General features: G+C 54.4%; 1 protein-coding gene across 2 annotated transcripts in view; it reads left to right on the forward strand.

Annotated features, from left to right (window-relative positions):
* Window positions 1-27,250, forward strand: part of SLC15A4 (solute carrier family 15 member 4) — an 83,500-nt gene that overhangs the window by 4,586 nt on the left and 51,664 nt on the right. The window contains exons 2-8 of one of the 2 annotated variants that reach the window (XM_023241274.2): window positions 2,371-2,666; window positions 6,655-6,823; window positions 7,196-7,273; window positions 7,677-7,845; window positions 15,792-15,947; window positions 17,019-17,177; window positions 21,753-22,716. In XM_023241274.2, coding sequence (XP_023097042.1) covers window positions 2,371-2,666; window positions 6,655-6,823; window positions 7,196-7,273; window positions 7,677-7,845; window positions 15,792-15,947; window positions 17,019-17,177; window positions 21,753-21,901 — 1,176 coding nt within the window. In that variant the 3' untranslated portion in view covers window positions 21,902-22,716. Of the gene's footprint in view, window positions 1-2,370; window positions 2,667-6,654; window positions 6,824-7,195; window positions 7,274-7,676; window positions 7,846-15,791; window positions 15,948-17,018; window positions 17,178-21,752; window positions 22,717-27,250 lie in introns of those variants that run through there. The other variant, XM_023241273.2, reaches the window with a different exon arrangement.

Consider the following 27,250-nt stretch of genomic DNA (forward strand, 5'->3'; position numbering starts at 1 on the left):
TTTCTGAATTGACTGCCGTAGCTCCTTTGGACCAGTCACATGAGAAACTTGTTTACCCGCGGTGGGGAAGGGCATGAGCCCCGGAGCAGATGACGATGTGATGTGACTAGTGAGAAGTGGCTGGCTGTGGGCTTGCCAGCTCAGGGCACAGAAGCATGTGATTTGCAGCTTACAGGAGCCAGCTTCCCATTTGTGGAAAAAAAAAAACAAAACAAACACTGGTATGTGGTTATTTAGGGCCTTAGTAACAGGCTTAGATTTCTAAAGTAACATTGGCTGGGGCGCCTGGGTGGCTCGGTTGGTTGGGCGTCCGACTTCAGCTCAGGTCACTTCAGCTCAGGTCCTGATCTCATGGCTTGTGAGCTCGAGCCCCGCGTCGGGCTCTGTGCTGACAGCTCAGAGCCTGGAGCCTGCTTCGGATTCTGTGTCTCTGTCTCTCTCTGCCCCTCCCCTGCTCAAGCTCTGTCTCAGTCTCTCCAAAAATAAATAAATGTAAAAAAAAATTTTTTTTAAAGTAACACTGGTGAAGTACACTTGGAAGTTCGAACAGGTTCACTGCCAGGTTCACACAGGACGATGTGTGCAGTGCTGCCGTAGGTGACGAAAAGGGCCCGACGTGCTTGAACTGATACGAACGCTGTCTGCATTAATTGCGTGGTTCTCTTCCCCCCTAGGCTGGCCGCCCCCCACCCCTACCACCTCTCATGCTATTTCTATCCTTCGTTGTGTTTTCTCTGTAACCATTTCTCTGCTTACAATTGGTGTTTCCTCCGGTCTGTGTCTGCGATAGGGTGGACACTCGTGTCCAGTTTACTGATACAGAAGAACTGTCTTGGAATACGAGAAATTCCCAGGATAAATCCTTCAGCCTGCGTTCATGCCGGCCTTTGGTCTAGGACCTCTGTCCGCTTCTGACGGGGTGGGGGACAAGTTGAAGCTCCTGACAACGTGCGGGTTATTTAAAACTCAGATTCTCAGTTTGGGGTGGTGGTTCCCATGTAATTACTTGAAGCAAGTTTCTTGCCAGGACAGTAGGCGTCCTTAATCATTTCGGATTAGAATATGTTTTTTCTTTGGAGTCACAGATTTGGCTATTTCCTATCTGTACTTTAATCTTACAGCATAGAGGTGAAAATATCACATCACGTTATATGACTGCTACCAAGGTGCTTTTTTGTATCTGGTGCTTGGTGGTCTGGGCCCCCATTGAGAACCTTCTGTGTTCTTGGGTAGTGTGGCCTGCCCTGTGGAACAAACCAGGTCTGTTACTGGAACAGAAATTAGTCTTTTCATAACTTAAGGAGGAGACAACAGAGGCTCCTAGGGCAGTCCTTGTATGCAATCCAGCATGAACCACAGCTAGGAAGCTTACTTAAAAATTGTGTGAGATGGGGTGCCTGGGTGGCTCAGTCGGTTAAGCGTCCAACTTTGGCTGAGGTCATAATCTCACGGCTTGTGAGTTCAGGCCCTGTGTTGGGCTCTGTGCTGACAGGTGGGAGCCTGGAGCCTGCTTTGGATTCTGTGTCTTCCTCTCTCTCTCTGACCCACTCCTGCTTGCACTCTGTCTTTCTTGGTCTCTCAAAAATGAATTAACGTTAACAAATATTTAGGAAAGGTAATAAAAACTGTGTGAGATCACTGGCTGGTGTAGACAAGGTGTCCGTGTGGATGTGGAAATCAAGGTAAGGTGGGAAGGTGTGAGGGGCCTGTCCCCATGTGGAATGTCAGCAGCACTGTGGGGCCCATTATATGGTCTTCTCAGAGTGTGACCTGGGGCTCATGTCCGAGTTCAGGAGATGAGGGGTTCGTGAGCCCCCCAGGAGTCTCTCCCTTATCAGAATCTCCCGATTCCCTGGATTGCCTTCCTAATCTGAAAACAGCATGTAGTTTTAGGTTCAGTCTGGGATTTCCTTTTTGCCCCAGATTTACCAAGGTGTGGAGTTGTACAACGGTGGTTCTAAAACTTACCTGTGAATACAGGTCGCCTGGAAAAATGTTTAAAATGCCGATTCCTGGGCCCCAACCCCCGAGATGGTGACTGAGCGGGTCTGGAATGCGAGTCTTGTGAATGGGCACTTGTAGGGAGCATTCCAGTGTTTCCAGAGCAGGTGGTCCCAGCCAGTACTTTGAGAAACTCTCTTGGATTTCTTGGATTTCAGCATGATTAAGAGAAGCACCCCCAGAAAGTGCAGTAATTAAAGTTACGGGGTGCTCCTTTGTCAGGCGCCCCGAATGTATCTGTAGGCACCGTTTGGTGGGGCTGCGTTTCTTATAAGCTGCCACAGTGACGGTGACCGTGGTCACTTACACAGGTTTCTCTTCCTTGAGGATGATCACGTTTTAAAGTCTGTTTCCTTCCCGTTGTTTTAGGTTAAAGACCGAGGTCCAGAAGCCACAAGAAGATTTTTTAATTGGTTTTATTGGAGCATTAATCTGGGAGCAATCATTTCGCTGGGAGGCATTGCCTACATTCAGCAGAACGTGGGCTTCGTGACCGGCTACCTCATCCCAGCGGTCTGCATCGGGGTGGCTTTCCTGGTCTTCCTCTGTGGCCAGAGCGTCTTCATCACCAAGCCTCCCGATGGCAGTGCCTTCACGCATGTGTTCAGGATACTGGTGTATTCGTGCCGTCCCCAGAAGCGGATCGGAGAGCACGGTCACAGTGGGTGAGTGCCGGCTGAGACACGACGCTCCCAGCGCTGTGGATACAATACTGGTTTGTGTCTGACGCACGTTACCGTGTGCAGGGCTCTGGGCTGGCGGCTTCAGTGTCTCACGCGCACGCGAGGACGTTGTAAGGCGCTGCCGTCTCCATTTTTTTTTAACGTTTATTCTCTTGTTTTTATTTTTGTAATGTTTATTCATTTTTGAGAGTCAGAGACAGAGTACAAGCAGGGGAGGGGCAGAGAGAGAGGGAGACACAGAATCCGAAGCGGGCTCCAGGCTCCGAGCTGTCAGCGCAGAGCCCAACGCGGGCCTTGAACTCACGGACCGCGAGATCATGACCTGAGCCTAAGTCGGACGCTTAACGGACTGAGCCACCCAGGCGGCCCTGCCGTCTTCATCTTCCAGGCAGACCGGCAGCCTGATTCCGGGACTCATGCTTTTAGTGTTTAACTTCCACCCTGAGTTTCCTGTCACCACTGGTTCGGATGGACCTCTTACTTCTGTAAAAGTGACAGAGATAGACATTGGCAGAGAGTAGAGAAAAGACGTTATACATACTCCCTGTGTTTCCCTTTTGGCTTTAAAAAGCTTTGAAATTCATTTGAATGAAACATCCAGCAATCGCTAACTTGTATTGTACTTCCGAAACAGTAAGCTGTTGTGTCTGTCTTCTGAATCGGCTGCTGAGTGGGTCAGTGTGGGCCCCGTCATCCACTGGTCCCTGCAGCCGCTCTGGGACAGGACGACACAAGAGCAGAATTTTGAGAGGCAGTAGGGGAACTGCATCGTCCCCTCTGCATGGGACTTCCCAATTTTAGTGCTGAAAGTCCCACGTCCTGCAGTTTTTTAGCGCTGGAAGTCCCACGTCCTGGGGAAGTCCCGGGCAAGCTGGGACAGATGGTAGGTCACCCTCGATGCATATTAATACAGAAAAGTCCGGAACTTAGCCCAAGAAGAGAGCTCAGCAGTTTTGGGGTTTATTATTGAAGCGTGATCTACCCGTAGTACAGTGCACCCCTCATACTGGGTGGTTCTGGAGTTAGGACGGCCTCATTCGACATAGGATCTAGAATATTTGTCATCCCTAAAAGTCTCCGGGACCCTTGGTAGTGGACCCCCTCAAGGAGAGTTCTGATAGGCACTCCTGATGGGTGGGCGGGTGGTCCCTGAGCCAGAGGCCGACCCCTCAGCCACACAGGGCTTTGTGCAGCACACTCCTTGCTGGGTGGCACTGAACTCTGGAAGGTTCCGTGCGCCAACCCCCACACCCACCTTCTCGTGGCTGGTGCCCTGAGCCATACGAACGTGTGGTATTTCGTCGCATGCAGTGGGTTTGAAGCTGTTCCAAAATAGCTCTCGTGGCCCTGCCCCTCCGCCCGGGGCTGCTGTGGCCCCTCAGCTCTCCCCGCCCGTCCTGGGATTCTGACGCCCAGAATCTGTGCGGCGCCCAGACCCCTAATTCCTGATTCCAGATGGTGGCAGTGCCATCTTCCTGGTGCTGTGCCTCGGCTTTGCCTTCATCAGGCGCAAGCAGGGGCTCTCATCCCACACGTTCGGTCCTTGGGTTGAGTACTCGTGAGCAGGCCCATCCTCTTGAAGGCTTGGGGTGTCGGTGCATGTGGTACCTGGTAGACATTCCTGCAGGAGGACGTCACGGCCTCATGAACGTTCTGGGGTGTCCTGCACAAATGGCATGATGAAAAAGGTCTGGACTCTTACTTCAGAATCTGATTTCCCTGTGGGTTCGGTTTTGGGCGACTGGCACAGTTAAGGTCGAAAGGACTGTCTGGCAGAGAAGCTGGTGGACCCGACAGTTCTCAAGTTATGTTCTCCTGACGCACAGGTCTGGACTCTGTGACCTTGGGCAGGCTAATGACCTTGCCACGCCCGCATTCCCTCTTCCTACAGGGGACAGGGGCTCATCTTGCAGGGTCATCGTGGAGCCTGAGAAGCTGGCGTGTGCATGGCTGTTAGTGTGGCCCAGCCCGTGCTGAGAGCCCGGTTAACCGTGAACTGTGTGGTCGGGAGGGGGATGAGCAACCTCACCTGGGGTTTTGCCGAGGTGCTGATCTGCTCTGGTGGCTCCAGGTTCTTTTTGGTCTGGGCTGGTCTGTGTTTTGGAGATGACTCCACGTCGATTTCACGTGAGAAAATCGATGTGTATGCGCTCGTCAGGCTGAGTGGGGATAGTTCTAATCCTTTTCTGAGACGCACACCTTGGGTTGAGAATCTGAGAGTCACTAGACCCTCTTCCTGGGAGAACGCACCTGCGCGCACACAGCAGCCTCTGCAGACAGTTCTGGGGGAGCACCGGCCTTGTGACGCTGGGGCCCTTTCTGGGTTCTGTCTGTGTTCCAGGGCATTCGTGTCTGTGGCTTCCTGTCGGACCCTTGTGTGTTGCACAATAACACGCTAACAACATGCGTGAGTTAGGGAAAGCGTTAGGTGCATTTGACTTAGCGGTATTCAGAACAGTTGGTAATGCAAGTTGTGTGACCAGTAACATGGGAATGATTCGACGTATAAAAATGGGTTTGTCCTTCGACATTGACAGGATTTTAGAGAAACACATGGGTAGATGATGTGGTAAATCAACGACCGTGTCTGTAATAGGTACCTAGGACTGGACATCTTCCGGCCAAAAAATAAAATTGGAGAAGCTTAGTGAATATTTTCAAAAGAGGGTCTGATACTATCTTTGGAATTTAGCATTTCTCCCTGAGCGTGGTTTTCCCGATTCTTTTCCCTACTAGATAAGCTGCATGCGGCTCGGGTGCCATCTCTGTGACCCTGGCTCCCAGCTAGAATGGACCCAGACATGCAGGCACTCAGTAAATGTTTGTTGAACGGAACCTACCTTTCCTGTCCAAGACGTAGCTAAAATATTAAGTTAGTTTTCAGGTTTTTGCCCCCCCCCCCAAACGTTCAGGTTAAGAAATGTCAGTGTTATAAAAAAACAATCATGAGACAAAAATGATTTAAAATAGTGGTAACTTAAGTTGGATAGTTTAAGCTACAAAGCAGACAACTAGAAAGCCGTTTATATCCGAGTTGCAGAATTGGAAGATAATTAATTATGTCCTGGTGGTTCTGGCTTTAGAAAGTAGTTGGTCGTCAAAACAAATTTTTCTGTTCCACCCCTAACGACCTAGGAGCATCCATATCCGCTGGAGAGTTTGAGAGCTGCCCGCTGGGACCTGCCCATCTTCTGACTAGTGACAGTGGCCTAGAGTAAGCGGGCGAGCTCTGTTGCTAGTGCCCAAGCCAGGACCCAAAGGCCTGAGCGTGAGGGTGATGCCTGTGGCCGGAGAGTGGACGGGTGGCGTCCTGGCCCCCGGCTTTGTCACCGCAGTAGGGGGTCCTTACCCTTCCGGCCCGGCTGCCTCCTCTGCAGTGGGGCCAGCAGGAGCGTCTTGGTGGTCGTGGCTCGTGGTCAAGGTTATCGGGCAGGCGCTCAGTGCCCCCTGCTGCCAGGTGACCTTGTCGTGTTACCGTCACGCCCCCAGCCCAGCCTCCCCCCCCAGAACAGATCCCTTCCTCACAGCCGCGTCGGTGGCTGCGGTTAAGTAAACGGCTTTGTTAACAACCTCAGTATTATGGTTGCAAGGTCTTCGCGTTTGAAAAGCAGTGCGATTCAGAATCCACACCATCCCGCACAGCTTTTTTTCCTAAACGCTGGTGCAGCGACGTAGCTGGGGTGGCAGCCGGAGCAGAGGGAGCCGTGGGCCCTCCTTGGTGTGGGTGAGCGGAGCTGGAGGCCAGACGAGACCCGGCGCCCGTCGCGGCCGCCCCCGTGCGGTGCGGCCGCCCTCGTGCGGTGCGGCCGCTGGTGTAGGAACCGCGTCCGGCGTGAGTCAGTAAGCGAGGGGCTGAAGGAAGGCACATCAGTGCAGCCAGCTGCCTCCCTGCCTCCAGACTGAAATTGTTGCCAGACAGCCCATTTCCGGGGGTGGAAGAAAACTAACTCCTTCATTTTGTCTCCCAAAGTGAAGGCGTTGGAGCCCTTCAGCACCCTTCTAAACACAGTCTGTTTGATTCATGTAAGAGGTCTCGCGGAGGGCCGTTTACGGAAGACACGGTGGACGACGTGAAGGCCCTTGTGAAGATCGTCCCCGTCTTCTTGGCTTTGATACCCTACTGGACCGTGTACTTCCAAGTGAGTGCCCCCAGGGGCCCCCCCTCCCCCGGCCCGTCCCTGAAGCTCCCGGGTGCCTCCGTGGCCCTCCTGCGAGTCTCCGGGGTCTTGGCGTCCCACTGTCGGTGCCGGAGTCCCTTCCGCCTAGTTCAGGGTCGTGAAGACCCTTCGACAAGAGGAGCCGGGAGCGGCTGCGCTCCTGGTTTTCCAGGCCCCCCTTTGAGTCTCATTTCTCTGTTCCTTCTTTCTCGAAGTTCTCTGCAGACGACGCGTGTGGGGACCAAATAACCGGGCTGTTTGCAAACTGAGCGTTGCGCGTCTGCTCCCAGAGCGGGGTGGGGGCGGGCGCGTGCTCGAGCCTTCGCACACCAACCGTACTGCTTTCTCACCCAGATGCAGACAACGTATGTTCTGCAGAGTCTTCACCTGAAGATTCCGGCAATTTCCAGCCTCACGGCCACTCCTCACACGGTGAGAACAACGGGGGCGATGTGGAAGTTGTCTCCCTGGAGCTTGTGTGACACACGGGGTCCTCCTGCAGGCCCTTGCGGGAACCAGGAGCATTCTTGCTGGAAGCGGCTTCTGCTCATTTTAGAGACGGGTCTTGGTCGGCTGAGTCGCTTACTGATTGTTGACTAACGTCACTAAACCAGCATCCTCACCGCACTTGCCCCCCTTAAAGCACAAAAGCGCAGACGCAGAGGCATTTAGAAAGAGGTCTTTTTCAGTTCTAGTGTCTTGAACCTGGACTTTTTCCTTAGGCAGTTCCACTTGGTAGGAGTGGATTGTTCTGGAAAGACAGTTGTCCCCGTTGGACGTTAGTTATGTGGTTGCGTGTTCCTCCCAAGAACTAACCTTGTCTGTGTGTTTCCAGTTCCCGGCGGCCTGGCTGACCATGTTCGACGCAGTTCTCATCCTGCTGTTAATTCCCTTGAAGGATAAACTGGTTGATCCCATTCTGCGAAGAAATGGCCTACTCCCATCATCCCTAAAAAGGATTGCCGTTGGAATGTTCTTTGTGATGTGCTCTGCTTTCGCTGCAGGTGAGATGGCGTCTGTGTCTCGTTCGGAGAGCCCGAAACCGGCTTCGGCAGCCGTGGGTGACTCCAAGCACGGTGACCGGCCCCCGGTCCTGCCGCGTGTGCACCAGAAAACAGAACATTGTGAACGTGGGTGGTGGTTGTTTTCTAGTTTCCGTTATGTGACGTGTAAGATGTTCTTCCCGCGGCTCCGCCATTTTCCTTCTAGAGCCAAAACCACGTATTCTGGAAGGTGACTTTTGGCTTGGATCAAAGGAAGCTTGTTGTCTTCCTGCTGATTGAGATTTTGGACAACTGTCGATTGCCGAATGGATGAATGTTGATGTAATTCTCAAAGATGGGGATTCTCAACCCTTAGTTCTTAACGTTAGGTCCACTAGTCGGCTTCAGTCTGCCCCGGACCCTTTGCGTTTTTATGTAAAATTGTGCATTTCGTGACAAGAAAGGTTTTATCAAACACAGGTTCGTGACCAGCCTGCACCCCCTAGAAAGAAACGGTTGAGAGCTGATGCCTCAAGTATCCCAGCCCCGAGGGGGGAGTTTTCCGTTGGGGCCTCCCTCGTGTTTTCGTGATTCTTCTCTTCTGAACCGTAGATTGGAATAGCTTCTGCTGATGAAACTGAGGTATCACTGACTTCCTCAACTTGCTCTGGAGTTCTTCCTTCATCAATATTTGAAAATTATGGAATCGTAAGATAGCGTAGTTACATAACGAGAACAGAAAAGCTGATGTTCTTGAACCAACTATGTATCACCCGGTGTTATGAGGAATTTAACGTGAAGCCCTGCCGAGACGGAATTTAATATTCTCCGGCAGTGTTTTCTAGCAGCCTCCCTGCACTGTCCCCAGAGTGAACATATTGATGTAGTACTTAATAGATTTAAAGAAATGAGTCCCTAGGCTTAAGAGATCTATATTCCAGCGACCGGGACATTTTAGAAGACAATTACGTTTTCTCTTGATCAAATAGATAATTAAAGTGAGGTTGTGTCTGAATGAAGTTTTTACTGTGTGCTTTCTTTATAATTCTGTTTCCCTTCCAGGCCTGGGGCACATAGGGAAATAAGCAAAAGCAAATAAAAACTAAATTACAGTGGGGCTCTAATTGCAGGTCTCATTGAGCAGGATCAGAGATCGTCGGGGCCGTCTGGAGTAACAGAGCCGCCTGGAGTTGGTGTCTGTGTGTCCCGCCTCCCCTGAGCACCTGCTGTGGGCTCAGCTTTGGCCTGGGCAGCCCCCCTCTGTCCCTGCATCGGGGAGCCCTCTCTGTACCACGGCCACGCTGGTCACGTGCTGGGGAAGGCAGCTTGTTCTGTCCCTCTGGGCAGGGCAGTGTCCTCGGTTTTCAGGCGTTTCCTAGCAGATTCTAAATTCGGGCTCCTTTAATACCGTCTGATGCTTTGGTCTGATTTCCGGCTGGACAGCTTCGGGGGGGCACCCTGAGAACCGGGGAGGGCATTCCGGTGGTCTCTGTACGTGTCCGTGTGGGAGGCAGCAGGCAGACGGTGACCGCTGAGAGTGCCCGGTCGGCCTGGCGGTTCCGCCCGTCACCAGCGCCAGTGGGGCGGACAGGCCGTGCCCTGAGTGGCTGCTCGCGCCCTGCGGGGCGCTCGTGTGGCCAAACGGCCCTGAGACTCCGCGTAGGAATTGATTTCTCAGAAATGGAACACACCCGCTATGCTTGTTCTTAATAGGCTTGAAAAGGCTTTCTGTGCTTGGTGGCCAGATATTGGGGAGGGGCCTCGATGTCACTGGTTCAGAGGTTTTAAATGTCTTGTGCTTGAGTCCAGCAGTTTATTAACTGCATCGTAAACAGGGGCCCGAGCTTCACACAGCGTGACTGCCAGCTCTGGCGAGTATTACTTAATTGGAACATTAATACGTTTTGAGTAGAGACCTGAAACTATCATAGCAAACCAAAATTTCAATCGAAAGGAAACTGTTTTGCCTTTGAACTTACTACCTTCTCCCGTAACCAATCAATAGCTTCCATTTAGTACCATGCCTGCTGGTAATAGCGTTTTCTTTAGCGTCCCTGAGATGAGAAGAATCAGGCAGGCCTGAGGGGTTTTCTCAAGTGTGCGTAAGAAAAAAGGAAGTGTGTTCGTTGGTTAGATTTCCTTTTCTTCTTAAAAATTGTGTGTGTGTTCTTAAATTACTGAAGCGATACGTGTTCACGGGAAGAGAGGAAATCTTGGAAGCATAGAGAAGAAAATAAAAATCAGCTGTAATTTCCCTAGAGAGCCTCTCTCCTGGGATGGTGTGAACTGGCCTGATCTCCTTTGTGTGTCTGTGCACATGCACCTCCTTTGTGTTTTTGCAAACATGAAATCCTGTTTTGCAAGCTGATTTGAGCCTGATGAGAAAACAGAAGCGTCAGAAAAACCACAGAGTATAATAAAAGCTATGCATGTTACATGTAAGGAGAAAACCCCCAAAATACAGATGAGCCGTTGCACATGCACGTGCGCGCGCACACACACACACACATTTAAGGACACATCGTTCCACCGCCTAAGGAAATCTGCAGTTACCACTTTGCAGGTGCCTGGGCAAAATCATCTGTGTGCCGCGTGGTAGGCGTGTTTCGTTTCCTTTGTCACGCGCTTTACAAAGCCCTGAAGTATCGTGAAGATCCTCCCGTGTCCGACGCTCACGTGCAGTTCTCCAGTGTTGGGTGTCAGGGCTCTTGTTTTCACTGCCATGGTCACCGCTACGGTGGAATTTCTTTCCTTTCCAAATACTCAGAAGCGCAATCATGGCACCCTTTGAAGGCTCTTGATAACCTGACAGAATTCTCTTCCGGGAAGGTGGTGAGTGGCTCTGCCATTGTCCCGGGCTGGTGGTGCCCTCCATCCGCCTGCCGGCCCCTCTGTCCCTCGTGACTGTGTCGTGGGACTCTGTCCCGCGGGTGTGGGCAGGGGTCCGTGCACAGACTTCAGGGCCCGAGAGCATCCTGAAATTGGGGCAGAACCAGCTGAGAGCCTTTTTTGGGCTATAGCCTTCATTAGTTAAGAACCCCTGGTCCACAGCGGGTCTTTAGAAATTAGTGTCACATAGTCAATCCGTGGTCATTACAGACGCACAGAGGAAGCAGGGGCGACCTCAGTGCATCCAGAACCTCACTATCCAGTGACCACCACGTCATGTCTTCCCAGAACTTTTTCTGTTACAGGTAAATTTTTTTTTTTTTTTTTTTTTTTAATAAATAGAAACGAAACGAACCAGCCACATTTATAATCTACTCTCCTTGTTTACTCTACACATACCGTTTTTCTGTGGCGGCTACACACTTAAGTTATGGCTTTTAACAACTACGTGATATTCCGTTGTTGAATGTCCTGTCGTTTTTTAAGCCAGCCTCTCTTGCTGCACACGCTGGCGGATTCCAGTCTGTGCGCACACGCGTGTCCGTCCACGTGCCTGCTCGTGGCTCGCTGCCCGCTCCGTTCCATCAGCACCCCTGTCCGTACTGAGCACCTTTTCTGTAAGTCTCTTATCTGAAGGGCTTAAACATGCTATGTCTTCACTTCAGTGCGTATGGTGGCGGTGGTGGTGATTTTCCTCCAAATAACCCGCCCCGATATTTGTGTACCGTGTATGCTCTGTGGCGTTTTCTACTGGGCTCTTCCTGTTCATCCTGATGTGGAAATCCAGACTCTCATCTTAGGCATATTCTTTCCACTTGAATCATTTTCCGTTAACTTTATGTATGGTATCTTGCAGGTTTCTTTTTTTTATTATTATTATTATTGAGAGAGACAGAGACAGAGAGCAAGCAGGGCCTCGAGGAGCAGAGAGAGAGGGATACCCAGAATCCGAAGCAGGCTCCAGGCTCCCAGCTATGAGCGCGGAGCCCGACGCGGGGCCCGAACTCACGAACCGCGAGATCACGACCTGAAAAAAGTCGGACACTCGACCGACTGAGCCCCCCAGGCACCCCGGAGTCTTGCAGTTTTAAACACGTCTTCACTTTAGGTCCTGTTAGGCTTGTTCCTCGCTGCGCGAGGTATTTCCGCTTGCTCACACGGAGGTTTTTTAAATCCTGAGTTTCAGTGAATTCTTCTCAAATGGTCTCTTGTTGCCTTCAGATCACATGGTTTCTTCTCCTGCCTTCTCGGTGACCCTCCCTCCCTGTGTCTGTTGGGCGGTGTTGGCTGGGCTTCCTGCCAGGCTGTAGGGGGCATCCGCTGGGCGGCTCAGCGGGAAGCTTAGAACTTGAGTTTGAGATACACACTCACGACGATACCAAATTTGTAAGCTGTGTTTCACGTTTACTGAGTATCGTTGGCAGGAATGAAAGTTGACTTTTCCTCAGGTACCATGTTTTGGTTTCCAAGAGGGTTACATGTGTGCCCCCTGCCCCCACGCCCTGGGATGTTCACGGTTTTTATTTCTGTTAACTTCCTGATGTTCGTTCCTGCATTTCTGAAATACCTGTGTGTTGAGAGGGTGGGAGGGTGCTGGCCTTGACTGCTTGGAGTCTGCTGTCCTGTTGACGCCCGCTCGCCCCCACCGCGGTTGACCTTGCCTGGCCTCCCGGAAGCACCCCTAGGCCCTGTGCGCAGGAGAATATTTCCACAGGGGACGGTGATCGTCTCCTCCCTGGGAGTCCAGGTCTTTGCCTGGAGAATCCTGTGAGCCCCTCACTCAGAGGAGATGTGGGGTGACTTTTTCACCTCTCCTCAGTTTTGTGCAGATTGTGTTTTCTCCGCAATCCCTTAAGCTTTTTTTTCTCTCGTGTCCCGAGTAAGCTGTTCATTTTACTGAGTTCTAGGCTGGAGATAAATATAGTCTTCTAAATAAGCCTGCTGGGCCTCCTTCCTCATTTACGGTTTCGTGTATTCTGTGCGCTTTCTTCTTCAAATTAGGTTGGCCAGAACTGTATGTGTTTTATATTGTTCCGTAGACACATCTCTTGAATTTATCAATTTCGCTTTCTCCGTGTTTTCTAATAACAGAGAACAATTAAGGGACGCATTTCTATTACCTCGGGTTTGTTCTGTTTCTCTCTCTTGTGCGTTAGATCCTTCACTTACTTTCACTCACTCTTTCCTGTTTAACAGTGAAAACCGTGGAATGGTATGAATTTGCCTGTTGCTGCTGCTTTGTCAGGTTTCCTGTGCTTGGATTTGTTGTAATGTCTGTTGTTTTCTAAGGATGTGGAAATGGGATTGTATTTCCTGTATGACCCAAGAGTAATTTCAGAGAATTGTTCCCCTGGTATTGTTGTTTAACCATAGGTTAAGGATGCCTACTTTTATTGTGGATTTGGGAGAGAGCATGGCTTTATGACTCCCGCACTGGGGACTTCGGGCCCTCCTCTCTGGCCTGGTAGCACTTCTAAGACGTCTGTAGGGTGCCGAATACGATGGTTCCTCTGCTGTGCCATCAGCTGTGTTCATCAGATGCTTTAGAGCAGAGGCCCTAAACTCAGTGCCTTCAAGGGGCCTGGGGCCACACGGATGAGCGTGCGGTCCAGGAATGCGGTAGTCTGTGCATCCTGCCCACACCCTCCCTGAAACTCTGTGTGGGCCTCCCGCACTGCCGCCCAAGCACTGACCTTCGTGGCCCCTCCGTTCAGTGAGTCCTGAGCTGTGTGTCATGTCGATGGTGCCCAGGCCTTGCCTGCGGGTCTCCAGATTGCAGCCCTTGCCCCACACGAAGCCTTACTTTTTGTCTACTCATTGTGTCAAGGACCGGGAGGGGTGTCTGTCTGTCTGGTCGTCCCTGTGTTTCGAGCTGATGATGCTGTTCTCGCTCTTCTCCAGGGGTTGACTGCGTCACCAGGGGAGGATGGCCCTTTGGTAGCGAGGCAGACAGAGCACGCGGGGCCCCTGAGACCTGGGCACGGGGGGCCGGGGGGGGGGCACCAGACTTAGCGCTGCTCGTGGTTAAAGAGCTTGGAGGGGATTCTGTCCAGTTCTGTGAATCACAGATGCCATTGTGTCTGTGAAGCCGCAAGCACAGGGCTGCCCATTGGCTCAAGGAACACGCCGTAAATGGCGCCCATTTGTTATACTCCAGGTGTGTGTTTCTCAAATCTTTCTTCTGCCGTGTTGTTGGGTGTCCCCTCTCCCCTCACTCCTGCCTGCCGGCTGTGTCGTGGCTGGTCCTTCCCCTCACCCTGGGCAGTGGCCCTCATCCGGCCCCCGCCGCGGCTGCTCGTCTGGACCTGTGCAGAGTCACGTCCTTCACTGAAGAGTTTGCCACGCTGGCTGTTCCAGCACGTTCCTTCCCGTTAGGTCTGTGCTTCCTCGTTATTTCCCACTGTTAACACTGATGACGGCCTGTGCCCAGGCCTCTGTCGTTGGTGGAGCCCCCCAGCCTCCACTGGCAGCGTCCTCTTGTCTGCTGTGGGGTTGGCCCCACGGCCCCCACAGGAGCTCCCTCATCTGTTTTCTTATGTCCCCTCCCGGGCCTGTCACCTGGGTCCCCCTGGCCACTGCCCCTTGTCCCGGCCTCCTCTCCCGCAGTCTGTGTCTTGTCTGTGTTGTCTCGCTGAGACCACAGAGGTCTTGTCCCACAGCGCGTCACATCTCTCCTCTGATGTCCCTGCTGGTGTCCCTGCCCCCCGACACTCACGCACACACGTCCCCTTAACTGTGCGGCCTTCCCTGTGAAGAAGAGAGTTTTTTTCCCGCTTCAGTTTTCACCCCCAGGACTGGTTGGAAGGGTCCTTCCCTACAGACCCAGCTGCACGCTGGTGGCCGGTGCCGTGACCTGGCAGTCTGAGGGGAGCCTCGGCCGACCCACAGGAAGCGGGTCACACTCTGTCCCGTGGTTGGAAGATGCTCCAGCCGGGCTAACACTGCTGCCCGCAGCCCTGCTGTAGGACAGCTGTCACTTGTGGATAAGGCACCGCACGCCTCAGATGCCCTGTCCCCAGCAGGCGGGAGCACTAGCCAGACGGCTCTGCACCTGCATGTCCCGTGAGAGGACGTGGTGTGGGGGCTGGGGTCCCCTGGACACGCGGCCAGGGAAGGGACGCAGGTGTCTCTGATGGCAGTGAGCCAGAGGCGTCCCCTTCCCTTGCTTCTTCCACGCGTTCTCTCTCTGGACGTTTCACTGGACACATAGCTTGGGGACAGCTTCCAGAATGTGTCTTCCACCCCCTCACTAGTAGCCTGGACCCTCCCCACTCTCTGGTTTTAAATACGTACGCGTTGGCGTGCTTTTCAAAGCCTAGGGTCCATGATTTTATTCACAGAGTTCTTTAGAAACAAAAGTGGTGGCCTCTTCCACCTAAGAACTTGGTGCTACGGCTGGTCTTTGTAAGCCTCACTCCGTGTGTGTGTGTGCGTGTGTGTGTGCGTGTGTGTGCATGCGTGTTACAGGGAGTGGCTGTCTGTACTCCTGCTTGTTTTCCAGTGTCTCTTTGTTGCACTTGACGAAAGACCAGTAGCTGAGCGGGGTCACAGGGCCGCTGAAGGCGGTCTGCTCGCTGGGGTCACAAGGAACCTGGCGTCACTGTCAGTAGCAGGTTGCAGGAGTAACGATGATAAGTCAGCACAGCAGCCCGAGTCGGGTACCAGGACGGGGAAACGTCTCCAGCCTCACTGCCTTCTGAGAAGCGGACGCATTCTTACTCTGTCACAACGCTATTTAGCGTGGCCTGGCTCCTCCTGTTAGAAACAGAAGGGGTACAGGTGAGCCATCCGGACGTTTGAGGATTAAACCCCACGTGTTGAGTCTCCTGTGTGAGGTGCTGTGAAAAGCCCACATGAGTCGTGTATGGTTCGATCAGTGTTTGAGTAACTAGGAAGCGGGGAGCCGGGAGGTTCTCTAGATTGGGGACCTCCGGGGAAAGCTGTGTCCCTGGGCCTTGTTCCTTCATGTGATTTTCAAAATAATCAATAATCGTAACAGACCTGTAGTTTTTTAGTTTAATTGCAAATGTTAACGAATAGAGGTTCTATCAACCTACTTATTTCCTACTTAATTCCAGGAATTTTGGAAAGCAAAAGGCTGGACCTTGTTAAAGAGAAAACCATTAATCAGACCATCGGAAGAGTCGTGTATTATGCTGCCGACCTGCCCATATGGTGGCAGGTCCCCCAGTACGTGCTGATTGGCGTCAGTGAGATCTTTGCAAGTATAGCAGGTGAGGCTTCTCTGAGGTTAGGGTTGGGGTCTGGTTTGAAGGCAGGAGGCCGTGTCCCTGTGTTGAGGGGGTGACGCAGGGACAGCAGATTGCCTCTGTATCTCCTGGCAACAGCTATGGTTCAGAATGTGAGTTGGTAAGTACGGTAATCCTGTAGAAGTGAGGTTCTCCTTCCTTCCTGGGTATAAAACCAGGTTTCCCAAAGACATTCCCATGCATTTGTCCCCTGCTGTGGGGAAGGAGGAAGTGCCGGGTCGGGCACTTCCTGAGCACAGCTCTGTGGTTGCCCTGCGGCCCCCGGCCGTGGGCCGCTGCCAGAGCTCTGGGTGTCTGGGTGTGCTGGGTCGGCTTCGTGAAGGAGGCAAACCTGATTGCTAAACGTGTCTGCACGAGCCTCTCTTGTCCTGGGAGTGAGGTTCTGTGGGGTGTGGACGAGTGTGTCGTGTGCAGGCCTGTGTCCGGCTTCTGGGAGGGAGGGGGAGGGCGAGAAAATTATCGACCGAGCTGGGTGTGTTGTGGGGGGATGTGGGCGGTGGTTCCCCCTCCTCACCTCTCAGTGACTGCCGCAGAATTGGCTCACGATCTGTGAAAGATATAAATCAAACCGTTGTCTACACTGCACATCTCCACATCTAGTTATTACAAAAACCGGAACTTATAGATATCTCTGTTGAAATTATTTTAAGATATATTGCCGTTAAGATAGAAGTCTTAACACAGAATCCCATTTTAGTGTACATACATTGTTTTCAGACCCCTCTCGGTTGAAAATATAGAAGTTTGATTCTTTAACATCTTTCTTTCCATACGGATCCATCCCGAAATCCAAGCACTGAGAAGTCAGATGTTACCTTCAGTTTGAAAGCAAGGACTTGACATTTTGCCCCGTGACTGGAAGGACTGTCATGGTGAAGAGAAGGGGCCCCTGACCTCTTGACCTTGTGTTAACTACGGTCCTCAGAGTAGGGCAGGGAGCTGAGTCCCCACGTGGGGCCCGTGCTCACCCTGCCGTTTGAGGCAGGGCACCGTCAGCCCGCGCCTCTCACAGAAGCAACCCCCTTGTTTTTACAGGTCTAGAGTTTGCCTACTCGGCGGCCCCCAAGTCCATGCAGAGCGCCATCATGGGCTTCTTCTTCTTCTTCTCTGGCGTCGGCTCGTTCGTGGGCTCTGGACTGTTGGAGCTGGTGTCCATCAAAGCCATCGGCTGGATGAGCAACCACACAGACTTCGGTGAGGGCCCCGCCGGCGGTTTGAAAACGGCCACTGGCAGAACCCAGTGCTTACGCGACGTCAGGCCAGGCGTCTGAGCGCCAAGGTCACGTTAGGGGAGGTGGGCTGCCCGGGGGCGGCCGTGTGCAGTTCCTGGATTGGCGTGAGCCGCCCCCCCCCCCCCCAAACACCTGATCTCCTTCATCCTGACCGGTTTCCCGAGGCCCCTGTGAGCCTCTATCTGCCCCAGGGGCCAGTCTCTGGGGCTGCTGCCTTCCGGAGACGTCTTGGACCCCCTTGTGGACCACAAGCTTCATGAGGCAGATAAACGCTCTAGCATATAATTCCCTTTATTGAATCTTGGTTTGTATTTTCCTTTCTTTTCCTGACAGTAGCTTTACATTTTCTGATATTAAAAAAACAGGTAGGTAAATAGTTGTTTTTCTTTCCTTGTGACCTGTCATAATGGGATTTTACAGCTCACACCAGTAGGTGGCATCTTGGGTGCTAAACAGAGTCACTCAAAAAAGACCAGAGTTTTGCTGTTTCCAGATTTATGGTGGCTTTTAAATGGACGCAGGAGATGAAGGAAGTTTCTTTCTTTTTATGTTACCGTTTTGCCTCTGAAAACAACTTTATTACTTCATTACATTCTTATGTAATCTTGCAGCATTAACTCAGGTCAGCACTCTTAGCCACCTTCAGGTCTTAAATCCCCTTAAAACTCTGAGGAAAGCGTGGGGACTTTTCCAGAAATTACAGAATTCCAAAAGCCCTGCGCTGAGTTAAATTCCCATCCTAAGGGGTGAGTGTAAGCCTGTGGAGTCCCAATGTGACGTCCAGAAACCTAGGCCGTCAGTGTGGGCCCTGGGGTGTGGGCTGCAGTGCATTCCAGCTGCTGGAGCGTCTCCATGGCAGGCACAGACCTGGTCGTCCTGAAGAGAGCGGGCAGGTCTAGGACTTGGTTTCTGCACGCGGGGCCCCTGGAGGGACAGCAGGTGCACACGGCATCCGAGAAATCTCATGGGTCCTGGTGACCGTGATCTGTTCTTGTGCACGCAGGACAGCCCTCCTTCAGAGAGAGCCCTGCTGCAGAGACCAGGTCTTTGTGATTCCTCAATGTGGATTCTATGTCTTTCTCTTAGTTTTCAGCATATCCTGAAGGATTGATTGGTTTTGGTCAGTCTCATTGCTTCCCAGAGATTTGATCCCTTCTGGGCTCATTTAGTATTTAGTCACTAATTGAGTATCTCAGACTTTACTACGGTTCACCCCTTATTTCTGACAGGGTCGCTTCCAGCCCTGCCCTGCGAGGCTCGTCTCCAGTCCTCACACGTGGCACACGCACAGGCTTGGACCGGGTCTTGTCTGTTGGTGTTGTTTTCGGAGCGTGTAGCCTGGGACGGCCCCACGCCGCTCCCCGCTCCGTACTGCCACGCCAGCGAGGAGAGTTTTGGTGAGCTGTGCTTGCGGCCCCCGCAGCCTGGGTGGCGAGGCGAGGCGAGGCGAGGCCGCGGATGTAGGAACCGTGCAGTGGTCCAGGCAGCTCCCTCTCCGCCCCCTCCCACCCGGGGATCTGGGCAGAGAATGGGACACGGTAGCCGCCCTCCAAAATCAAACCTGGTTTTAATAGCCCAGGTGTGATCCTGGGCTCCGTCCGTGCTGTTCCTGGCTCTCTGCTGTTCCACTCCTTCCCTTCAGCTTCTGTGTTCAGGCAGCTGCTGAAGCAGCATCAGAGCGGGCTTAGTGTGTCGTGATCGGCCCACGAGGTGGCTTCCCCTGCAGTCACAGAACTGCGGTGTGAAGGGAGAGCCCCCACCCTCCCCCCTCCTTCCTTCCCTACCTGTCCTGCGGGCGTGCTTGGTTTTCATCCTCATCGGGCCCAGAGTGATTCGTACGGCGAGGTGCACCAGTCTGAAGTGCACAGTTTGAGACGTTTTCCACCCAGATCAGAATGCAGGCCGTTTCGGGAGGCTTCCCTGCGGCCAGCCCACTCCCCACCCCGCTAGGTGTGGAGCGCTGTGATGTCCGGCACCGTGGACCCCCTTTGTTCTGTGCTCTGCTGTGGCCGCTCCCTTCCACGCTCTCGTGTGTGGATCCTCCCGTGGCTGGTTCTTTATTATTTGAGGAGTAGCCGGGGGAAGAGTCTGTCCGGTTCACTGACCTGTTCTCTCCTGCTGGGTGCTAGCGAGGTTTCCAGTTGGAGGCTGTCGTGAGTCAAATGCTGGTTCTCACACATGTGTCTGGGGCATGTGTAAGGTCAGTTCTCCGTGGCCCAAGCGTCTGTCCTCCCAAGTACAACCTCCCAGAGTTTGTCTGTATGTGCATCGTCCTGCAGTCGGTAAAGAGGCCCAAGAAAGCACAGGGCGATTGCTTCTACGGGTGACGCCATCTCTGAATGCCCTCTGTCACCCCCACAGGCCGACCTGCCAGGGAACGCAGCGTATAGTCCCTGGGCATGCCTGCTCTAAGCTTCGAAGTTGTAAATGGCTCTTCACTTTGGGGAGAGTCGCGTTTCAAAATCGGCCTGCAGAGTGACGTCACCAGTGTCCTGACAACGACCTCGTCTCTCAGCGCTGAATGCTGACACCACGGTGGTGGCCACAGACCCTGGGCTCCACCAAGGGCGTGCGGCTCTCTCCCAGTGCCCGAATGGAGCCTGGCCCGCCGTGAGGGCTCAAGCGCTGTTCTTGCCTGTCTGCTGAGAGGTGGCCTGCCGAAGCTCAGGTGTCCCCACATCCCTTCCCAAACCAGCTCACGTGTGAGATCATGGTCTCCCGCAGCCTGTGTGCACGAGAGTTCTCTAGAAGTGTGTGAGCACACGTACAAACGTACATTCGATGTATTGTTAGCTGCGTTTATCGATACAGGCTTCCGGAAACGTTGGTGCAGATGAGTATATGTTCAGACAGAGGGATGTACCCGGATAAGCCAGCTTCACAAAGCCCTTCAGAGGAACAAAGCCTCCGTTTCGTAAGAAGTCAGAGCTGCTGTGGGACCAAGTACAGTGTTTGCTCATCTGTCGAGAGTTGTGTCAGGGAGCGTTTTCAGTAGGTGACAGATGGCGGAAGGGGTGGGACGCCTTTGGGCCGTGGTGACAGGGTGAGTCCATGTAGGGAGCCCAGGGCAACGTGTTGTGCGTGGACGTTTCTGTAGAAACATCGCTGTATGTTGTCCACGCGTCCTTCCTGCTTCTCCGTGCCGAGCGGTTGGGTCAGCGGTGCTTTAAACACTCGCTTCTCCCGTGGAGAGACCGCCAGTCCGTGGGGTGGATGGTCCTGGACCCACCTGGAGACTGAGGGCAGGACGGTGGCAGACGGGCGGCTGGGCACTGTGCCAGGGCCGTTACCTGCTCGTTTCCTCCAAATGGCGACGCTGCCCGCGAGGTCTCGTGGGCCCCCTTCTGCAGATGAGGAAACAGCCCAGATTGTCAGGCCATTTGGATTTGACCTTTGTTGGTTGAGCTCCACGGTCTGCGGTTGGAACCTCTTCCGCCTCCTCGGGATTTATTGGGAACTAAAGGGAATATTGCATGGGAAATGCCGCGCTTAGTGCTTGGGGCCGAGTTGAGCATTTGGTATGTTAGGTACTGGGGTCAAGTTCGCTCCTGTATCACCTTGAGGATGCTGAGACCTGCACATTTGCCGGAAGACATTTAAAGACACGCTTCTGTCTTCCTATGGTACGTAGAGTGTATGTCACCGTGCACTCTGGCTTGTGAAGGGCACACGCGCTCTGGAGTGAGTTCGGTGTCCCTGAGCTACCGAACCACGCGGTAAATCCTGAGCCCTAACTGGCTGCGGCGTCCAGGCTGCGTTCTGGTGTTGCGTGCGGTGTTGAGAAACGTCCAGATTCGAGACCCGAGTTGCAGGGAACACCACCCGCGGGACTCCGCATGGAGATGATCTCTCTTTAGTCGCCTTCCTGCTGTTCCGCAGGACGGCGGCTCCGCACTAGGCCAGCCGTTGGCGGGGGGACATGACCACGGACCTTGAGGGGCAAGCGCTGCAGGAAAAGACTGGAAGGCAGCACCGTGTGGTCACGTATCTGCTTCCGGGGGCAGGGACGCAGCGGGGTGCGGCCTCGTGTCTGCTTCGGGTCGGGGGAGGGGTGTGGGCAGGGGTGTGGGCAGGGACGCAGCGGGGTCCTTTGTTCACTTCCCCGCTTTTTCCGGGCGGGAGCAACTTGAAGTAAAAAAAGACTTTCTCTGCTGCGTCCAGTCGGCACTCCCGTCGCTCGCCTTGTCGCACGCCTCTCTTCGGCCCACTGCCCGGATTCCCCTGGGGGTGTGGACAGAAACAGGTCGTGTCGCTGCAGCCCCCTGGTCCTCCTCCTTTGTCTTCTGGGGGGAGACGTTTGAGGGGCAGGGGTCACGCCAGGGACCCCCCCCACCCCACCCGCGGTGGAGACACGCAGCCAGCTTCAGAGCGCTGTGTATCTTGAGTTTCGGAGACACGGGGCTCTTTGACTTTCAGCCGCTTACTTCTTAACAGCCGCAGGTGAAAATCACCCTGACCTTGCTCGGGACCGAAGGTGGTAGATGAAACCTTCGGAAGTACCCAAGCGCAGCTCACACGCCTCTCTCGTCTTCCCCAGGGAACATTAACGGCTGCCATCTGAACTATTACTTCTTCCTCCTGGCTGCTATCCAGGGAGCCACCCTCCTGCTGTTCCTCGTCGTGTCTGTGAGGTACGACCGTCAGCGGTCCCGGGCCATCGGTGCGCCCGCCGGCAGGAGGACCTGACAGCCCCGAGGCCGCGTCCACAGGACGGAGGGGGGCCGTGCACCGCGCCGGCCGGACCTGGGGACTCGTGGTCGCGGTGCAGGGGCGGCCCCTTCTTCCCTTCCCTTCTCCCAGATGAGCTGGGTAAGTGCCTTTCTGTGGTTTCCCTCCGGGGGCAGAAGCCGAGCCCCGTGGACGGGGACCCGCGGCGGAGCCGACCAGGGCCCAAGACCGCGTGTCTGGTCCGCATCCTGGCACTGGTAGCAGACGCTGTGGCCTCTTGCCCGTAGACCGTATCCTCTCGCTTTGTTTCCTTGTGCTTGAGAAGCGTCCGCTCAACCTTGAACGGGAGGGCTTTTCGGGAGACAAGAACGTGGGCAGGTGCCGCAAGGACTTGGTGCGAAGGTCACGTCCGCGGTTTCGCTCGTAAGCCGCCGAGCTCGCCAGTGCTGGGTTCTTCCGTGGCGAATGTGTTTTATCCGCGGCTTCAGAAACTTACTTTTAAACCGTTGGTGATTGTTTTCTCACGAAAGAACGTGCGTCGAGAAACATCGAAGGCCATGTGACCCGTCTCAGGCGAGCAGGCGCCCTGAGGGGGTGTGAGCCTTGCGTCGTCTGTCCTGACGTGTCATCCCATTCTGGGCGCCGTTGAGGGCGAAGACTGGTCACCAAGATGGTCGGGGAGCCTCACCCCGAGCGGAACTCGAGATTCAAGGCCGCCGGCAGTGTTAAATGTCCCGAGCGTGCTTGAACCGTTGGGCGGTCTGTGTCGTTGTTTAACGTGGCTGTGAGGGTTCTAATTTTGTTAAATAAACTACTCTTTCTTTGTTGCTGTATCTCTGGCATAACCTTACTATAAAAAGCCCCTCAAACGTGGGACCCAGTAACTACTTCTTTGCGTGGTTTGTGCACGGCCTTCGCTTACTCGCATGGGAGGCCACGGGGATTCGTACACTGTCGTCTCCTGAGTCACGAGGTGACAGAAGTCACAGTAAAATACCCGTTCCCGTTCCCGTCACAGCTCTTTGATTCTTCCAAGGTAGCGTCTCCTAATCCTGCTCTGCATATTCGGAGAAATATGAAGATTGCAGATTCAGGGAAAACAAAACACGAACACAAAACCCCCTCACTGTTTTAATGGGTTTTGTGGGTTTTTCTTTTCGTTTTGCTTTGTTTTTTTTAATACAAAGTATAGAAAAACTACAGAAAAATAGAAAATTCTCTGACTCATGGGAGTTCAGGCAGGTTGAAGACAGGTGACTGTTTCTCAGTGGACTGATGTTGTCAGTTTGGGTTGAAAACCACTGTTTTCTCGGAAATCGTTTCCACTAGGGGCGCCTAGGGGTTAAGCGTCTGACTTCAGCTCAGGTCATGATCTCACGAACCTCCTGATCCCACAGTTGAGGAGATCGAGCCCTGCGTCGGGCTCCACGCTAACAGCACCCAGCCTGCTTGGGATCCCCTCTCTGCCCCTCCCCAGCTTGCACTGCTTGTTCTCTCTCAAAAGAAACAAACATGAATAAAAAAAGAAACCGTTTCCACCAGAGATGTAACGTGTATCTTCAGGATACACGGAGAACCACTAACCCCGCTGTCAGCAGCACGTGTTCTCCATAAGGACTTGGAGAGGAACGGGAGAAGGGGAGTCAGGCGATGGGGACTTGCCATCCCCCGACTTGAGCGTGCTGCAGAGCTCTCGCCCTGGGCGTTTGGAGGCAGAAACGAAGGACGGGGGCCTCCCGTCCCCCCTCATCTGTCCAGGCATCATCCAGGAAGGTCTCCCAAGTTCCTGGGCGGACTGACGGAGGAATCTTCTGGTCTTTCAGCTGAATATAGGAAGACGATGAGCGGGTTGGGTTCACCCTGTGGCGCTAAGCAGTAATCAAGTAAATATACAAAACCCGTGTGCTGTCGCGGGAGGTTTATAGAACCCCGTCCACCCTGAAGACTCTTAACGTGGCTTTAGCTTGTGTGTCGGCCTCGGAGAGCAAACATTCGTGTTCCCTTTGGGGACGCTCCTCCGGCTTCCTCTTCATTGTAGGTGGACAGGACGAGGCCCTTCTGTACGGCATCCCGGGCAGATTCATGACACACAGCTTTCCCACACGAGCTTGTGGGAACAACCTCGTTCTGGTTTCATACGGACCTGCCGGGTTGTCTATGCTGTCCATCCGTCTGGCTGTTTCTCTGGGGGCTGGGGGGCTCCCGCTGGGGCGTCCTGACCAGGACCTCCCTTGTCGGTAGGTGGGGAAAGCGTTCCACTCTGTATGTGACACCACACGGGCCTACAGGAAGCCGCCATGGCTCCCGGGTTCTCGGTGAGACAGCGTGGATGCTCCTCAGAGCTACCGGATCGTTCTACGTGGCGCGGGACGAGCCCATCTCATTAAAGAGGAACGGACTCCTGTCATGATCCGGAATCGCCGTGTGCCCCTGAGTGATTCACTGTTATTGAAACAGGCCGAGTATGTTATGGGCACTTTGAGTCGAATGACGTCATGTGAGTAGACGCTTAAAAACGTGCATCGTATCAGCTCGCTCTTTCGGAAACCGGGCCTAGTTTGGGAGGAAATGATGTATAAATAGTGTCTGGTTGAAACAGAGCGTGTAACAAATGGAAAGCACAAAATAGAAGGCAAAGGAGGAAAGCAGTCACGTGACACAAGGCCGCATAACTGGAGAGTCAGCATTTACTAATCTCCGAATTGGCCGCAAGACCAGCTCCGTGGTGCTGGGGGGGTTTACGTCTTTCTGCCTCGTCCTAACTAGCTCCACACAGAGGTGAGACCCGGGTCACAGGCTCGGGGGGTGGGGGGGACGTGGCGGGACCCCATTTTTTCTCCTCTGCCATGTGGGTTTTCCAGAGGCCTTGGGACCCAGCAAAACGCATCAGGTAAAGAGCAGAGGAGGCCACGGACCGTGGGGTTTGTGAGGAAGGCACGATCGGCCCCTCGACCTGCAGGACCCCTGCGGTCAGGGCTGAGTGGGGACAGGCGTCTGGGACCCGTTGCTGGAACAGCCTCCCCCTCCCTGCCTGCCCCCCAGGCCCGGTCCGAGCTGAGCCCGGCACTTGTTCTTGAAAATAGGTCGGTATCTCAGTCCTTAGTAACTTCTGCGGAGCACAAGCCTGGAGACGTCCCTAGACACTTCTGAAAGGGCTTTCTGCCTGACCGATGACCCCGTGTGGGGGCTGGAGATAGGTGTTTGGAGTCATCCAGGGGTAGGTGAGGCTTGATGCCTGAGTTTGTGAGTGTCCCAGTGAAGGGAGCTGACCCCACCACTCCCAAGCCCCAAGGTCAGGGGGGTGCAGGTGGAGGTGTGCTTCCCAGAGGGAGAGACTGTGTGTGCCACGGGCCCCTGCCTAGTGACGTGGCCGCCTTCTGGAGAGCGGTGAGCTCGGCCACGGAGCACTGGGCATGCAGGTGCACGAGGTGCCCACTTGCCTGGAAGGGACCCAGAGGAGAGGGCTGGTAGCAAGGGCTGTGGGGCCGGGTTGGCCCTCAGTTCTGTCCTTCCTCCCTCCCTCCCTTTTGTCCCTTTCCTCCTCCTTCCCTCCCTTCCCTCCTCCCTCCCTTCCCTCCTCCCTTCCTTCCTCCCTCCCTTCCCTCCCTTCCCTCCTCCCTTCCCTCCTCCCTTCCCTCCCTTCCCTCCTCCCTCCCTTCCCTCCTCCCTTCCCTCCTCCCTCCCTTCCCTCCTCCCTTCCCTCCTCCCTTCCCTTCCTTCCTTCCTCCCTCCCTCCCTTCACTCCTCCCTCCCTCCCTTCCCGAAGGGTTAAGGTGGGAATGTTTTGAGCACCTCCCATGTGGTGGGGTGCAAGCCTGCCCAGAGGGGTCCCGGTATGTGGGGGGCACCTCCTGTGTGTCCCCACTCTGAGCGAAAGCCTAAGGCAGAAAGGCGTGATGTGCCCCACACGTGTGCATGACAGAGCCAGACCCTCGTGGTAGGTCCACCTCTTGGGACCTGTCCTGGTGGAGAAAGAAACAGCCACAGCCTCGGGTGAATGGTGTCCCCCCAGAAGTCAGGTCCACCCAGAACCTGTGAACGTGACCTTTTAGCAAATCAGGTCTTTGCGGGTGGTCTCAAGTGAAGAAGCCACTGTGGAGGAGGGTGGGCCTCCCACCCAGTGCAGCTGGACGCTGGGCTCGGGCTCGCGGGAGGGGGCTGCGCCACGAGAGGCAGAGACGGGACTCACGCGTGCACGGGCCCCCGAGGGGCTCGCTCTCGCTCCCGGACTGGGAGAGGAGGCGTTTCTGTTGTTGCCGACGCGGCCCCGGGAAATGGGTGCAGAGTCGTGTTGTCTGACGGCCCCACAGCCTGGACATCCCGACAGGTCCCCAGGGGCTGCATTTCCTTCTGGAGGCTCTGGGGACGGTTCTCTTGCCTTCTCCAGCTCCAGGCGGCCGGCCGTCTGTCTGCGCCCTCGGCTGGGCCCTCCGTCCATCTGCCCGGCGGGCCATGGAGCATCCCCTGGCTGCCGTTTCTGCCCCCTCCTCCCGCTTGTAAGGGTTTTCGGGATCACAGCGGCCCATGACGTCCCCTCTAGAGGCGGCTGGTTCGTGGCCGTGTGGCCGTGTTCACAGGCTCCAGCTGCTCGCACGTGGGCATCTTTGGGGGCCACGGTGGCCGGCCGGCAAGCCACATTCCAGAAGGTCAAAGCCTCGAGACTGCGGCGTGTTGTCACAGGCGAAGTTCACAAGGCGTCAGAGTCCCTTGCGCACGCACTCCAATGCTAGAGGCAATTCCCCCACATCCAGTGGCGCTAATAGCCAACAAAATTAGAGATTTCTCGACAGATCCAGGCATGAATTTTTATTCTTCACATTACTGCATAAATTCCCTCGGAGCAAACGTGGACACGAGCAAACTCGCGGTGGTTTTTAGAAACCGAATTAGGAAGAGTGCAGTTGCTCCCGTATCAACCCCACCCCGTCAGGTCGTCCGGAGGCCGCGCACAGCTCACGGGCCGGAAAACGAGTCTGCTGACGCCCACCTGTTTCCTTCTCAGTTTTGGTCCGGGACTTTCACTTTTTCTACGTCCTCAACACGAAAGTGGTATGTTCCCGAAGTGAAGAAAATTACAGCCGCCGTTCGTATCAGCTGAAGGTGAAGCAGTTACTCTGCCATTACGGCGTCTTAAACACACCTTTGTCACCCGCGCGGCTCCGACTGGAAGGCCGTCCCTGCCCGGCAGGAGGCCCATCCTCGCGGCCGCTCATCGTGCGCGCGCCGCGAGTTAAAGTCCCCCAGGGGAATCGGGCAGAGGAGCTGTGGGGCCGTCACTGAGCGACACGTCGGAAGCAGAAACGTGCTGGTGGCAGAGCCTGTGCCTGCACACCGCCTCCCTGGGGGGCTGAACCCACAGCCGGAGCC

This window comes from Felis catus, chromosome D3 (genome assembly GCF_018350175.1).
Source record: "Felis catus isolate Fca126 chromosome D3, F.catus_Fca126_mat1.0, whole genome shotgun sequence".
In the NCBI taxonomy this organism is placed as follows: Eukaryota; Metazoa; Chordata; class Mammalia; order Carnivora; family Felidae; genus Felis; species Felis catus.